Raw genomic sequence first — 15651 nt, forward strand, 5'->3', positions numbered from 1 at the left:
GATTTGCTGTTATGTTTTGCTCAGAAATGAAGGTAATAATTACCTTGGTCATAGCCTTTCTTCCCTGAGCACAGAAAATCCTTGAGGGCAAGGGTTTAATGGTTTAATTACAATGGCGTGTGTTAAAGAGGATAACAAGCTCAGTGTATGGCTGATTTCCTGGCAATGAAATGCTGACTTTTTTATTTTTACGTGGGGAATGGATAAGATGTGTAATTATAATTCACATGTGTGGGCCAACTTGAAAAGATAAGAAAATGATCTATGACATCGACCTAAACACAAGAACAAATGTTAGCCGCCACCAGCTCTCACAATTACCTCATCATGAGTGTCTTTTAGATCGAACTTAGCTATCATCCCGGATTGCCACAGTTTTATTATATTACAGTCAAAGGCAAAGAAGTACCACCATAAGCTTCACACATCAACATGTTAACATTCGTTTAAGCTTATAGCGCTAATATGTTAAAGCAGTAGTTTAATATTCTGAATATCTAGATAAGAAGATAGAAAGTAATTTTATGTTTAAAGGAGAAGTTACAGAGAGCAGCTGGTTGGCATCATCAGTTTTTCAAATATCCCTAATGGGAACACGGAGAGACTTTCAAAAATTCTCTCAAGTGTCTCGTAGGATCCAAGGTTTTGCCGTCACAGCTGTGAGGCTGTTTCTGACCAAATTTGGTGGTATTTTTTCAAGTGGAAATTTGAAAAAGTAGCCTGTTTCCCGAGGAGGTAAAATTACACTGAAGAGCTGACTTTGGCTAACATGAAGTGTCTATGTCTGTTTGATTTTCCATGTAATTAGGAGCCATTGAGTCAGATATACCATTGTGTTCAGAGAAATCTGAGTTTACCCATCCTAAACACAACTCAGATGTTGATGTACAAGTCACAAATCTGTAATTATATTTCCAATAAGAATTGAAACCCTTGTTTAATGTATTGATCAGTGAGTTTTATGGGGGCTGGTTGGCAGATTTTGTTACTTTTCCAGAGCCAGGCTAGCAGTTTCCCCCCATTTCCAGTCCCAGCTAAGCTAAGCTAACCTGCTACTGGCCTTAGCATGTTTGGTTGACAGATATGATCGTGGTATCGATCTAACCCTAACCCTAACCCTAACCCGGTCGTTTCATCTACATTTCAGCATTATTTTCTTTTTAAAGCTTAAAGAACTGGTGCACTACGAAAATGCCCTTTCAAATTTAAGCCTAAATCTTCTAGATAACGGCATATATGCATTTAGAACAAACAAATTTGGCTGCCAGTGCACTAAGTGAATTTTGCTTGATAAGCTGTCTCAGGCTGTCAGATCAAATGACTCAAAATGACTCATTTTAAGCAATCTACTAAAACCTAGTTAATGCACAAGAAGACATAGACAGACATGTCCCTTCTAGCTAGTTAAGAATAGTTTAAAAAAAGATAAAGGGTCTTATCAAGACAAGGCAATTTACCATTTACTCTAATGATAAGATATTCCTCTTTTTTCTAAAAACAACACTAACTAGATTTGGAAAAAAAAAACAAAAACTAAATACGGGATTATTACACTTGGTTAGATCTGCAGTCTGTGCAGTGTACGCTAACAAATAACAAAAATTGACATGGCACAGGAAAAAGCAGTTTATCCAGCAGGCCTCTAGTCCTTTGGAAACAGTATTGAGTGGTGTAAAAGTACTCTTGACCAAATCAGGCTTGCTTTTATCTGTTTCCAAGCCTCAAAATCACAACAAAAACACAGAGTGATCCGACATGCAGCCAGCGCAGCGCTTGTTAAGTTGTTTATTTTGTCTGCTGTCAGAGAGAAGAGAAAGCCAGAGAGGGAGAGAGGGTGCTGCAAATCCCAAACAGAAAAAGCTGAGTTTTATTCCAGCATATTGAAAAGACAAACAAGGAGTTACTTTGTTGCGGTGGAACAAGAGGCAAGTCTTTAACAGTGAAGAAAGGGGCATGTTGGTTTAGCAGATAAGTGATCCGTGTCCTGCTGCCAAACCTAAACAAATTCCATTTCAGACAGCTCACCTCCATGCCTCGTCTTTATCTCCTCTTCTATCTCAACTGAAGGCTCTTGACATTTGGGGAAGGGTTAGGGTAAGATTTGAGCTTGCTGTAATTGGAATTCATTCAGACTCACATTTTACCAAAATGAAAACAAGCCAGTTGTAGCGCTACGCTTAAAAATGCTGCTTCCAGAGCCCTTCTTGCTTTCTTATCTGCTGAGCAGATCCCAGACTCCTATACAGTAATTTATCATAAATGAGTTATTTCTCAACACGACTAGAAAACAGACACAATCTAAAACATACCTCAGCCTTGTATACATGCTGTATATACATCTGTTATCTTGCTTATTAAATTTTCCATCATTGCGTTAGTCAAACGAGCAGGATTAATAGAAGAAAACACTAGTATGTCTTCGAGTGAGGGAGAAAGTGTTGGCCACTTTGACATGTTGTTATAAACTACAGTAATTGAGGCCTGCGGTCCACAGAATCACACATAGACGGGCAGACTCATTTTTCACCAGGGTGCTCATGGAAATTTTCATGTGCTGTAAAAAATAACTTGACAAGGTTTGTTTACATTCATCCGAGCCTGTTGGGCAAACAAGAAATGACGTGGCACCTGAGTGAATTATCTGGAATGAAAAAATAAGCACAAAATGAATCTTTCAGTGGAGAATGGTGACTGATGGCACATTGAGAAGCCTTGCAGTTGACCAGGGAGGGGAGACAGAAGGAAAGAAGTTTCCCTGTTTGACCTTCGGTGGTGTCTGGCTCCATTTAATTGTATCTTAGGGCAGGCTTTTCCAAAGATGGTTTAAAGGAACAAATAATGGCACATTCGACTTAGCAAGTACGGCCCTTTGCTTCATATCCCACTGTGAAAAACTGCATAACCACATGAAATACATAATTATGTAGTAACTTTCTTTACAGGTTTATAAAACAGCTGTGCTCTCTGGTTGATATAAGGCTGCCTGACATCACTTCACATTGTTCTGGATTATACCATAATTTAGGTATTTGGTAAAGCTGCACAACTTTTGTCTCCCCCTTCTGCCAGTAAGAGTAATTACACAAATATTGCTTGCTTATGAAATGCTTTTTTCAGACTGTAATCCTTCTTTTGGAGCATCAGAAACTTTTCACAGACAGTTTTATATATTTTTTTTTTTCCTGAAGTATTCCTACCTGCATCGCAACGGTTGCTCCCTTCTTCACTTCTGCCAAACTCGTCTGGTCTAGTTGACATAAAACACATCACTACCGGTGTGCAAGTGCCAGAATGTCGACACTGACATCAGATTTAAAACTGCAAAATACAGAGAGATTTACCTGTGGCTGGCAGGCTAAGTAAGTATTGTGTGAACTTGTTTGGCAAGGGCTTGAGCGGAACAGATGTTCGTTTATATGTAACAGTTTCGCACTCCAGCTTTAAATGACCCTATTATGCACATTAATAGGTTTCTAATTTTAGTTTGGGGGATCTACTACCATATGTTTACAAAATTTAAAGATCAGAAACATTCTTTTTGGTCATACTGTACATTGTTGCAGCACCTCTTTTCAGCCGCTGTGTTTTAGCTCATCTTTTGTTAAGACGTCCTACTTAAAAAGCACAGTCTGCTCTGATTGGTCACCTAACCAGATACATGATAGGCAACATTGGTTATGTTCTATATTCCCACACCTCTGAGCCAAGGCAGAGGGATGTAGCTCAATCAGAGACGGGTCTAGCGCGGAAATAACTTTCAAACTGCGCGAAAGCTGCTCATTCTTTGTTTAAGGGATAAACTAGCTACTAAACAGCTGTAATGTGTTACATGGTGATATAAATAGGTAAAGGAAGAAAAAGTTCCAAAAACATGTTCCTGTTGGAGAGAATAAATCCCTTTGGCATCAACTTTTTTTTTTTTTTTTTTTTTTTTTTTTTTTTTTTACTTAGCAGACCTTTTCAACACACTTCAGAGAAGGGGTAACCCACAAAGTATAATTTGAGCCCTTTAATACTCATATTGGCCCCATATTTTTATGAGGTATTCTTTTGTACTGCAGATTTCTGATCACCAGAGGGTGGATCCACTGGGGTCATGGATGGATTTTGTTAAAAGACCAGTTGGAAACTTCCCTGGAAAGTGTCGCAAACGCAAACGGCCCCTGGTAACCTGCAGTTTTTCAAAAACTTGTACTTTTACTCATGATATGTAGATCACAGTAATTGATTTTCAGATCAGGTTTGATGCATGACAATGTTTTATACATCTGTCTTCTATTAGCCAGGCCCACCTGGTCCTCCTGGTCCTCCTGGTCCACAGGGACCTCCTGGCTCTCCTGGAGCTGAAGTGACCCAGGAGGTTCTTCTCCAGGAGTTCAAAGAGATGATTAAAGGTAGCAGCATGTTGATTTTTTTTCAGCACTGGCACATTTCAGCTCCTCTTTAAACTACAAAGTTGATCTTTTGTTAATTTCGAAAAGAAGACCTACATTTGAATATGCACAATTATGTGTCTATTTTGTGTTTTTACTGCATCATCATGACAGAATAGTTAGAAAATTTCCCTGAAGTCATTCTGGAGTGTAATAATCTGGATGTGTTTTTGCCAGAGGCTACAGAAAGGAGAGCAGCAGCGCTTGACAGACAAACCAGCCCCAGCCAGTTACCTACAGCCCTCCTCACCCTGGAGGGGATGACCTCCTATCGCCGAATAGAAGAGGCTTTCCACTGCAAGCTCAAGGGACCTGTGGTGGTGGACAAGAAGACTCTGGTGGAGCTCCAGAACTTTCAGACAGTAAGTTTGTTTAAAACTATGCAAATGTTTATGAATTGGTTCAGTTTTGCTCCATATTTGAGGCTAAAAAAGTAAAGTTTCTGCTAATCCTCCTCTGCATGGTTACGTGCTTTGTATCTTTGTCTTAGCAGTCTTTGAGAGTGTTTGGTAATCGTTGCTTATGTCGCTGCATGTGGGAGAATTATGAGCGGATCATCCCCTCACTGGTAACTGGCACTGGCAAAGCCTGCAGTGCCACTCTGAGACTCAGTCTGCCTCTTTGGTCAAAAATATCTACTTTTTCAATTCTACACATCATGGGCGGCATACAAAAGGCACTCTGTCTCTGACTTGGAATAAAGTGTGGAGAGGACAGAAATAGACACTGTTTGAAACAGCATGCTGTAGTGGAAGAACTATGCCCTGTTAGGATGGGCTGACAAGGCTGGAGAAGGGAGGATTAAGCAACACTATGTTCGTGAAGACGTGTTACTATGGCTTTGGAAAGTTATGTTTTAAAGTTTATGCGGAGTCAGAAATAAAGAGGCACACAATTTAAGGACACGGGGACGTAGAGGATTAAAGCCAGCCATTACCAGTCTGGCATAAACACAGTTTATGCTCATTTCTACACATAGGATGCAATCTGTTCCTGTTCATTAAAATGTGCACATGGTTAGAAACACTTATTGTAGCTGTGCCTTAGGCCTACCAGGATTTTCGTTATCATTGTTCATTACAGGTTCTGCATGTTCTACATTGACGGATACCAGTTTTCTTGCTCGTACAAACAATTCCTGTGACTGTATATAGAACTTGCCCTGTGCTTGGTAACACAATCAAGTGGAATAACAAAATTCATCTATACAGCTGCATAAAACACATGGTTCAGCGAGAAGGCCACTCAGAGAAACCGAAGTCCTCCACCAAGTCCAATGTCCTATCTCGCAATTTTAAAGAAAGTGATGCAGAGCCGCAACAAAAATTAATGCATTCTTCCTTTGCGCATGCTCCTCTTTCTCAGCAAGTTTCATAAAATTTGTCCTTGTCGGTTGTGCATAAAGGGGAAACAAAGCTCTCGAGGCTTGTGAACTATCAGGCTAGTTATGTCTCCCCACTAAGGGGACAATAACTGCTTATGTTCAACTATTCTTTTTCTTTACTGAAGTTTCAGCTCAAATGAGGCTAAATAAAAGTTAATGGTAAAATGCTGCTAATAAGCCACACTAGTTTCCTTCATTTTGACTCTCCATTTTGTCCATTTGCCAAGATGGCTTGCTGTTGGTCACCAGGGCAAACTAACTGATCAAAGTCCATCAGGACTGATCAGGTTTACATGCAGTGATTTAACTGCACAATGATATTGGCAAAAGTTCTTGAGTCTATATTTGGTGGTTTGACTATGACTTTAGGATTAGTCCTGCTACAGTGTCCTGAGGTAAGACTCTGCAGCTGAGCCTTTATTTTGAGGTCTCAAAGATTTATATTGAATTTCCCTTCTGGGATAAATAAAGTTTTTTATTTTTTTCATTTCATTCATTTCAAAGGAGGGACAGATTCCTTGTTGCCATCATTAATTCAGTTTTCCTTTGCTTTCAGCCACCAGCTAAAGGAGCCTTCCTCAGAGGCTCAGGAATGGACCAGTCAACAGGGAGGTTCACAGCTCCCATCACTGGGATCTACCAGTTCTCTGCTAACGTCCACATTGGTAACTCTCATACATATACCGAAGCCTTACAGGCCCTTCTTACTAATGATCCAACCACATAGGAGTTAAAGGTGTTTATGCGTATGCTTGATAACTGAGTATACAATTATATCCTCTTTTAATGGTGGTAGTGCCAACATATAGCTGTGTTCTGACTTACAATGAACAAACAAATGGCAGAAAAGTGGAGTTTCAATCCCATCTGTGACCATTATGTTCTACAATCGTTGAACTTAACATTTTGTCTTTCGTTTTCAATCGCTGTTTACTTGCATTTTTACTCACTGTTTGGTTAGGTTTAGGAAAAGATTTTGGTTTGTGTTATAACGCAACCTTTTGTTATGTTGACCACGTTACAAAGCTCAGTTTTGTCGGTTTCCATGGTGACTATTTCACCAAAGATGTTCTATGCAGTTATTTACAATGCTGCCCGATGTTATCTACATTACCTTGGTTACTGTCTGTTTATCAATGATTACGATAGTGGATACCATAACATGCCTTCTAGCCTACTAATATGTGCAGTATAGTGACCACTGGGGATATCTATAAGTGTGATAACATTTGATACAGACTATTTAATGGGATAAAAAGGTCAGAATCAGGCAAACTGGTCAACTTAGCCTGCTGTCAGTCTTATTAGTATAAAGAGTTTTGTGACAAGCATTGCCTAAGATAGTCAGTGAACACTTTGCTTCTGCTAAATTGTGTTCACTATCAATTTAAGACTATTGTAATCTGCAGTAATGATGGTTACAACAGCAAATATGCTTTACTGCTACAGATCACAGAAATCTGATTAATCAGACATACGATAAGATGAACAATTGGAGTAAAAGTTTATAGTGCAACGAAACAGACTCCATTTGTTTAATAAAAATTCATCATACTACAAACAGGAGATGGTTACCTTGCATTGAGGAGCTGCAGCTCTTTGAGCAACAGATCACTGTGGCTTGTCCTTCCGGTACCATGAGTTCTTGCTATATGTATAAACAGAACCTCTGTCAAATGCAGAAATTGGCCACTGTCTTTGTGTTGTAGATGGGTTTTTTGATGAATAATTGCCATCAGCTCAAATGCTGGTAATAAATACATTACATTTCCAGTAAACGTCTCACAATAAAAGCCAGCCTGTGGGTCAGTTTTACAGTTTTAATATGAATGAGTAGCAGTAGTGGGAAATACTTACAATTATACATATTATATATATTAACTGTAAATAGTGAGGTTGATATTTTCTTTATTATTAATCTAAATATTTAAAGGTAACTATTAATTATGATACTAGTAATAATAAATTCACTGTGAGATGACATGTTGTGAGTTTGCGCTATATAAACAGAACTGAATTGAATTAAATTGAATTAACTAAAATTTTGAAATAAATGCAATGGAGTAAAAAGTAGAATATTTGCCGTACTTGGCTGTGCTGCACTACTGATTGTTTTCTCACAGGTAAAAGGTAATTTGAATCTTTTTGCGGGCAAATGCAATACTTTACCTGTTTTCTATATAAGAAGGTCACTGCAGAATACATTTACACTAAATGCCTATTGCTGAAAAACATGAATAGTATTAAAAATGGGGTTTGATTAAACTAAAATCTTGCTGACATTGATTGTTGACATTCAAAAGGAAACATATGTTTTGGTGAGCCATTATATTTGTGGGCTTTATGTGATTACAGATCACAACGAGGTGAAAAGGAGCAAGAGTCAGCTGAAGGCCAGGGACAACGTTCGGGTGTTGATCTGCATCGAATCCCTCTGCCACAGATACACGTAGGTATTCTATAAGACTGTTAATAATGGTGGAGATGAAACTCCTGCAAACGCATCCCCTGAATCAAAATCATATACAACCCACTCAAAACCATGGTAACCATGTGGTTTGCATTTGTTATGTTGTGCTGCTGGCTGAAACCCCCACCGATCACCAATAAGAGTTAATAAAAATGATCTTGAGAAGTCATTAATCTGACTGCAACAACCACACTTTGCATTCTTGACATTCTTGTTTTGACAGCTTGTTTACTTTTCCCTTATAGCGGTGATATTTTATTGGTGTTTAATGCAGCCTTAACTTTCACCAGAATTTATGAGCTGTTAAAGGTGTTGTCTGTTACACTTTGTATGGAACCAGTTTGGCATTTCCTGTATAAAAGCAGAGCACGTCTTTAAAGGAAATGTCCTCTCATTTAGAGCCCTCGTCCCTGTCGCCTAACTAATCTTTATAGACTCACCTTTGACACTTCAGGCAGCCTGTTACATATAACAGCTCTGCAGTAAAATGCCCTTGTTTGGAATGAGGGAGGCTGATAATGACGTATCTGATACAGTGGACCTACATGGCAAAACATTACAAATACAAAACGAATCTGTTCATTCCAGTATTTCAAAATTTCTATTTACATAAAGTCAGGGAAAATTGCTGAAATGAATTGCTCCCTAAAGTCTCCCCCGGACTGTACAGAGCTCCACAGCCTCCCTTCTAGTGTGGTACAATGAGGGGAATGTATAAATAATATTATTATGATGGGTTACTTAACCCAAAAGAGTGCTTGGCTTTTTGCTTTTTTCGAGCCAAAGCCCCAGCCAGTCTCGCCCTCCCACACATGAAAATGCAGAGAATGTGAAATGAGGCTCATTGTGATGGCAGTCGGAGCGAAGACAAACATGATTGATTCGCCATAAAAATGTAGCATTTTCCACTTAACGGGAGCCAGTGCTCTCAATGTGTGGTTAAAGGCTGCAGCGATGTTACAACCATCTCTGCAGACGCTGAGGGGAACTGAATCACTGAAGGAAAAGTGGGATTTTTGGGAAACATTCATTTTCTTGCCAAGATTTAAATGAGGAGATCAGTATCACACACTGAATATGTACGCTGAATGTAATGCCACTGCCAGCTGCCGGCTATCTTAGCTTAGCATACAGACTGGAAATAGGGGGAAATGACTAGCCTTGCTCTGTCTGAAGTAACAAAACTCACTTCTAAGCACCTTAAAAGCTCAAAATTCAACTTTTAAGGCTGATTGTTTTAAATTGTCTTCAAGTATTTTAGTTAGTAGTAGCCGGATTTAGCTTATAAACAAGACAGTGGCAGTTATCCTCAAAACTAACTGGAAAGTCTGCGCACCATGACTTATGCAAGAAAATGACAAGGGGTGATCAAAACATACCACACTGTGCCTTTATCAGTGAAAAAGCATACTTAATTTAAAGCTGGATGCCATCCCCTTCAGACTAAGTCCCCTTAAAGCAACACAGTGCTCCCAGGGCTTCTGGTGCACTTGTAACTCCTCTCCCTAAAGTCCTGTAATGTAAATATGTCAAGCACTATTTGTGATGAGCGTTTAATCTCCCAAGCAATGACAAAATGGCAACTCTTCAACTGAATATGAAGCGGAAGAAGTTACAAGGAGCCAAATCTAGCAAGCAGGGCGGGTGGAGAGCGACGATTGTACAATTGTGGCTAAAAAAGCAGAGCAATGTGACATGTGCACAACACATTGGAGCACCCACATGCGTCGTGCCATAGTTCAGGTTGTTTCCCTCAGACACCTGACTACGTTACAGCAGAACTCTGCCTTGACAGTCTGACCCTGAGGGACAAATTTGTGGTGCACAACCATGTGAACGTTGAAGAAAACAAGAAACATGCTCCTGGGGAACACCTAACCTAATGTGCTTTGTCTGGTCAGGAAAATGCAGACTCCGTCACTGTAAAAAAAAAAAAAAGAACTACTGTTTGTTCTCTTGATGGTAGCTGCAGACACACAGCAATGATCCTCCACATGAAGGTTGGACCATCCCAGCTGCTGACCAAAAGAATGCGATGTTTTCTTTTCTTCTCAAGTTTTTGGGTTACAAATGTGCAGTGGCTACTTGTCACAAAAACACAGATGCCAGTGGGTAGGTAGGTACAATATTACATTGTCTCTCTGTATATCCTTGCAGAAAACATGTCAAGGAAAAATCCTCCTTGATCCTCTTCTCCAACTCTTGGCAAGAAAGCAAACCTGCATATTTCTTAAATGTCTGACTATCTATTTAATATGAGACATTTTACACTTGGTTGAACTTAATAAGATCTTGACGAGTACAACTTTGACATGTTTGAAAACACAGTGTTTGTTCAGAAATGTTTTTTTTTTTTTTATGATTGCAGTTCACTGGAGATGATTGTTGGGTTAGAAAGTAACAGCAAGATATTCACCGTCAGTGTCCACGGGCTGCTGGAGCTACAGGTGAGCTCAGAGGTGCACAAGCGTAAAATATAAAGAAATGAGCAATCTTTTAATGCCGGTGTATGTTTTCGTCTGCAGGCTGGGCAGTACACTTCCATATTTGTGGATAACGCAGCTGGTGCTTCCATTACAATACAGAATGGTTCCGACTTCATGGGCATGCTACTTGGTGTATAGCCTTACACATTAGCAGGGCATCCTCCCGGCCGTCCACTGCTGCCATTTTGTTTCTTTCAATGGACCGCTCATGAGCACCATCACACAGGACCAAACCACAGGGGAGTTTTGAAGGAATGAAGTAAGGCTAACGCTGACTTGGCTGCTTGTCAGATGGTGAAAGGACAGTGTGAAGGACTCAAGGACTGAGTTTGTTTTTCACAGTGCAATGCCACTTCCCCCAGGAACTTGGATGCATGTTGCTTCACCAATAAAATAACCTGAAAATAAAACAGATGAATATGTTTGTTACAGTATATTTTTCATGGTTGTTGGAAGACCTTTGCAGTAAAACAAGCAGTTTTCTAATGTTCTCTGTAGTCTTTGGAGAAGCTGGGAAACAAGAAATAGTACATTTGTGCATTTAATGTATATTGACATATCATTATTTTTGTCTATTATATCTGTTGTGTAAACACTCTTGAACTATAATTTTTTTGGATTAAAATTCACTTTTATATATGTTATATGGTACATAGACTCTGTGAGTACACTGGACCTTTGAAATATGCTCAACAGACAGAATACAGCCTCACGCGATCTTGTAACTGTTATCAGTTTTAGCTATTTTAGCATTAGTGCAGACTGAAATATCTTAGACTCTATGGGATGGATTGTCATTAAATTTTGTACAAACATTCATGGTCCCGAGACCAAGAACGTGACTGACTTTGAAGACTTTTTCTCTGCTGCCACCATCTGATATTGACATATTTGTGGGTTTTAAATGAAATATCTCATCAAGTACTGGACTGATTGCATTGGTTACATTTCCATGTTCACCACAGAATAAAATGTAGTATCATTCATGACCCCTTATATTTTCAGGTCAGATTTTTAATTTGTCCAATACTTCAGCTGTACTTTGTGTTCAATGGTAATCAGCAAATGCTAATGAATGCTAACATGCTAAACTAAAATGGTGAACATTGTACTAAACAAAACATGCTAAACATCAGTATCTTAGCATCATCACTGTGCACAAGTTTGCATGATGATAATAGCATATAGCGCTAAGCAACACTGTGCCTGAGGTTATTATCACACCAATATGTTTTTATTTTAAAAAGACTTTTGAAAATGAAAGCAACCTCCAAACAGAGGACTATTTAGTATGGTTTTAGAAATAATCTTTCCCCATACTAACACGGCTGAAAATGCATGTCCTATGACCTGTACCTGGGGCATGCTCATGCCAGTGTCAACATGAAGCAGAGGGTTGATTGTTTAGTTTCAGAGTCACGTGATAAGGGGCGTGGCCAATCAGGGAAGGACATGTAGTGACTGATAAGACCTCATCAGAAAGCAGATGTGGGTGTCTGTGTCATTGTTTTCTCCAATATTGTCTGAAAATCTTCACTCTGAAAGGAGTTTACCACAAGGTTCACACTCAGTGACTGAAGACTGTTTGCATGTGGATGGAAAGCCGAAATGCAAAGAAAATGCTAAAATACCCGTGTATGTGTGGACAAGACCTATGAAGCCACTAGCATGACTGTAGACTTTTTAGAAGTAAAATTCGTTGAGCTGTTAAAGAGATCTTTTTGCATCAGTCAGACGTTAGTCAGAATCACCAACCACCAGCCAACATCCTGCCACACTAAAAATGTAAAGTTTTGCTGAGGATTTTGACTGTGCAGTGCAGCAGCCCAATGGATTTTTTGTGAATTAGTCATTTTAATAACAGTGCTCTTCTAACTGCGTGCAAGCGTTCTACCAAAACCGTTCCCCCATAACTACTTTGCAGTGTCCCTGATCCTTTACTTAGCTCCACACAATACAATTGTGACTGGTTGAAAGAATTCCAAACTAGCTAGAGCGTTTCTTCCTCTGTAACAGTCAGACTATTCTTTTCTGCAGAATGATCTGGCTGGGCAAGACTCGTCAAGCATTATTGGCTTTTAGATTAATGAAAATGACTGCTTTTTTCAGACAGTTCAAGACTGTTGCAGAGACCAACAATATTTATCTAACGTGAAACTAGACAGTACAGTAAGCTACAATTTCCAGGCATTTTTACAAAATATTCCTGCTATGATTTTAATTTTTAAATTAAAAAAAAAAAGTCAGATCTGTTGCTTCTGAATGATGTTTAGGATAATGTTGCCTCATTCGGCGCTGTATCATTGATAGACATCAAAGAAGTCCTATGCTAATATGTTATCATCTTGTTCATTGTTAATACCTGTCTAGTTTAACAAGGTCTGACTTGGTAAGATTGTTGTTGACTTTAAGAAAACACACACGAGATTGACACATTAAATTAGATTCAGCTTGACAGAAGGGGTGTGTGCTCGAAAGCAGCTTTCATTTTCTTTCAGTGCATCAGAAAAATCCAAGACCTAAGATTACATTTGCAGTCCTGTTTGTTTTATAGTTATCACCTATATACTGTTCATTTTTTATTGTATTTTATGACTTTCTTTACATACAGATGTTTGTAATTTATCTTATCTGATGCAACAGTAACATTGGAGAGCACTGACTTTTGATATTTATGTTTAAAATGTAACCGCAGTTTATGGCAAAATGTATCAGTCCTGTGTTGACTTACACTTGCGTGGACTGTTAAACCACAGATTAAAATGACACCTTTACCATTTTTTATAACTGTAATTTGAAATTAAAAGCTTTAAAAGTGTTGCCATTTGGTCTCTGCACATAATAATGATGATAACAGTGATGTGTGTTCATTCACACACCTTATTATGCTACGTTACAGTAATCAGAAGCTTAGAGGGTAGAAATTATAAATATCTTCGATTTGCTTAATCACTGTCAGAAGGTATTTTCTATTTGAATCTTACTTATTCATGAAAGCAGTGCAGCAAAGCTTTTTATGTGTCTGTGGCATCATCTAAATTGTAAAATGCCCAAAATACCTCAAATACCTTAGCTGGCAGGCTGCCAAGTAAATCCACGACTGCAGTTACTTGTAAAATGTTGCTGAAATTTCTTGGTGTTTGAACTGAGAATCTGCATGACACTCAGGATCATGTGTTCCTTTTGCTGATGTTGCTCAAATTTCTAGCTTAATTAAAACTGGATAGCTGGGATACCTAAAGACACATCTCAATCCTGATAAATCGGGTCTTTATTGCTGCTCTTGTGGTGATTATTAAAAAGCTTTAATATCAGTACAGTGTTTCCTGGGTGGTCTCACAAGGCACTAATAAGGTCTTAGACTTAATGGCACGAATGCTTGTCCAGCCAGTAAAATGAGCTTGTTAGCATCATTGCATGAATGCCTTCTAATAGAGGCTTCTCATGGAAGCATTGCTGAGATGCCAAGTGTCACATACTGTACCCGAGGACCAACCACAAGAACGTCGCACCCACGTGCTATTTCAGCCACCTACTGTAGCACACATTTCAGACAGGAATAGGCTGCTGGCTGAAAAGCACACCCGAAATTTGGAAAACAAACATTACATTTTTATGTATAAATGAACTGACCAACATTTCCCCACAGTTTAATTTTCACATAAACTACCAGTCAAGATAAATGACAGGAAAATAAAGATGTTGAAAATAGCACAGCCAGAATTTATAGAGTGTATTAGGGGATTGCAAGAGCATATTCACTTTCCATTTTTTCATAAGCTGCAATCTTTCAGCGTGTTTAACTGTGCAGGGATGACAGACAATATAATATTTGTCTTTTCATTGCTCAAGAAGCAGGAGAATGGCACACTTGTGAGTTTTGATTGTCTTATGTTTTTTTTCCTCAAATGTGTTTAATGACAGCTATGTGAGCATGCCGTAACGCATTCGCTGCCCTGCAGTGGAACATGGAGCCTGCCAAAGTGGTTGCGAAACCACCCTGCGCCACGACTCTGACAGGAATTTCCCATCGCCCCATTATCAGCATCAGACAAGCTGAGTGATTGCAATTACATCTGCCCAAATGCTAAGAGCAACTGCTCTTTCTCCTTTCCCTCAGAGAAGTGAGGTATTATGAAAGGCCCCATTGTGGATCTCTGAGGTTCCTGTCTGCCCTGTAAACCAACATAGTTGGGCTGTGTAGCTTTAATGAGGCCTTAATTATGAGATTCCTCTACCTTAGTGACTGACTCATTGGGTGACGGCTTTAAGCAAATCCCTCTGTGTGCAGCTTCCTTAAGACAAAAGGAAACAAGGGCCCATATTTAGCAAACCTGTAAGAAAGACAAAGCGAAAACTTTTGAAGTACTGAACAGTAAAAGAAAAAGTCTTTGCTTCCAGGGAGCAATAAGACATACTTATAAAGTGACTTATGATGGATTTATGGTCTGTCCGATCAGACAGCTTCCGAAACCCCTTCACCTTTCAGACATCGGATACGGGGTATCTGTGTCCTCCACTGTCTGTTAATTTATGGCCCACTTCAAGCCGTGATTGGTCAGCTATGAGGAGGAGGGAGAGCAGTGAGGTCCTGTACATTTGTTATTCAATCTGTGGTACTTGCACATGTCTGAAAATTAGCTCAATTATCCCCTTTATTTAGATAATATTGTGCCCACTTCCCTGCACTTCCTTCTCCCTTGATGACTGACTCCATTTTCCAGTGGGACAATTTGAATCAACTATAAACACATTTGATGGTCAATTTGATCAGACTACTCATATTCAGAAGAAATTTTGAGAGATGCTAACTTGATTGGTCACAAAATTTGTAAAAGTAACAGTTAGTAGGTTTTTTCTGAACCTCTCTGTTGCTGC

The 15651-nt window shown here is 39.1% G+C and overlaps 1 protein-coding gene across 3 annotated transcripts in view; it reads left to right on the forward strand.

Moving 5' to 3' along the window:
• The window catches only part of c1qtnf12 (C1q and TNF related 12), a 40181-nt gene extending 26588 nt beyond the window's left edge, over positions 1–13593 (forward strand). For 2 of the 3 annotated variants that reach the window (XM_008285233.1, XM_008285232.1), the window contains 7 exons: positions 4062–4166; positions 4283–4394; positions 4611–4795; positions 6374–6482; positions 8173–8266; positions 10656–10734; positions 10813–13593. In XM_008285233.1, coding sequence (XP_008283455.1) covers positions 4062–4166; positions 4283–4394; positions 4611–4795; positions 6374–6482; positions 8173–8266; positions 10656–10734; positions 10813–10911 — 783 coding nt within the window. In that variant the 3' untranslated portion in view covers positions 10912–13593. The remainder of the gene's footprint in view (positions 1–4061; positions 4167–4282; positions 4395–4610; positions 4796–6373; positions 6483–8172; positions 8267–10655; positions 10735–10812) is intronic. The other variant, XM_008285234.1, reaches the window with a different exon arrangement.
• The last annotated feature ends 2058 nt before the right edge of the window (positions 13594–15651 follow it).

Source organism: Stegastes partitus, unplaced genomic scaffold (genome assembly GCF_000690725.1).
Source record: "Stegastes partitus isolate 25-593 unplaced genomic scaffold, Stegastes_partitus-1.0.2 Scaffold392, whole genome shotgun sequence".
Lineage (NCBI taxonomy): Eukaryota > Metazoa > Chordata > Actinopteri > Pomacentridae > Stegastes > Stegastes partitus.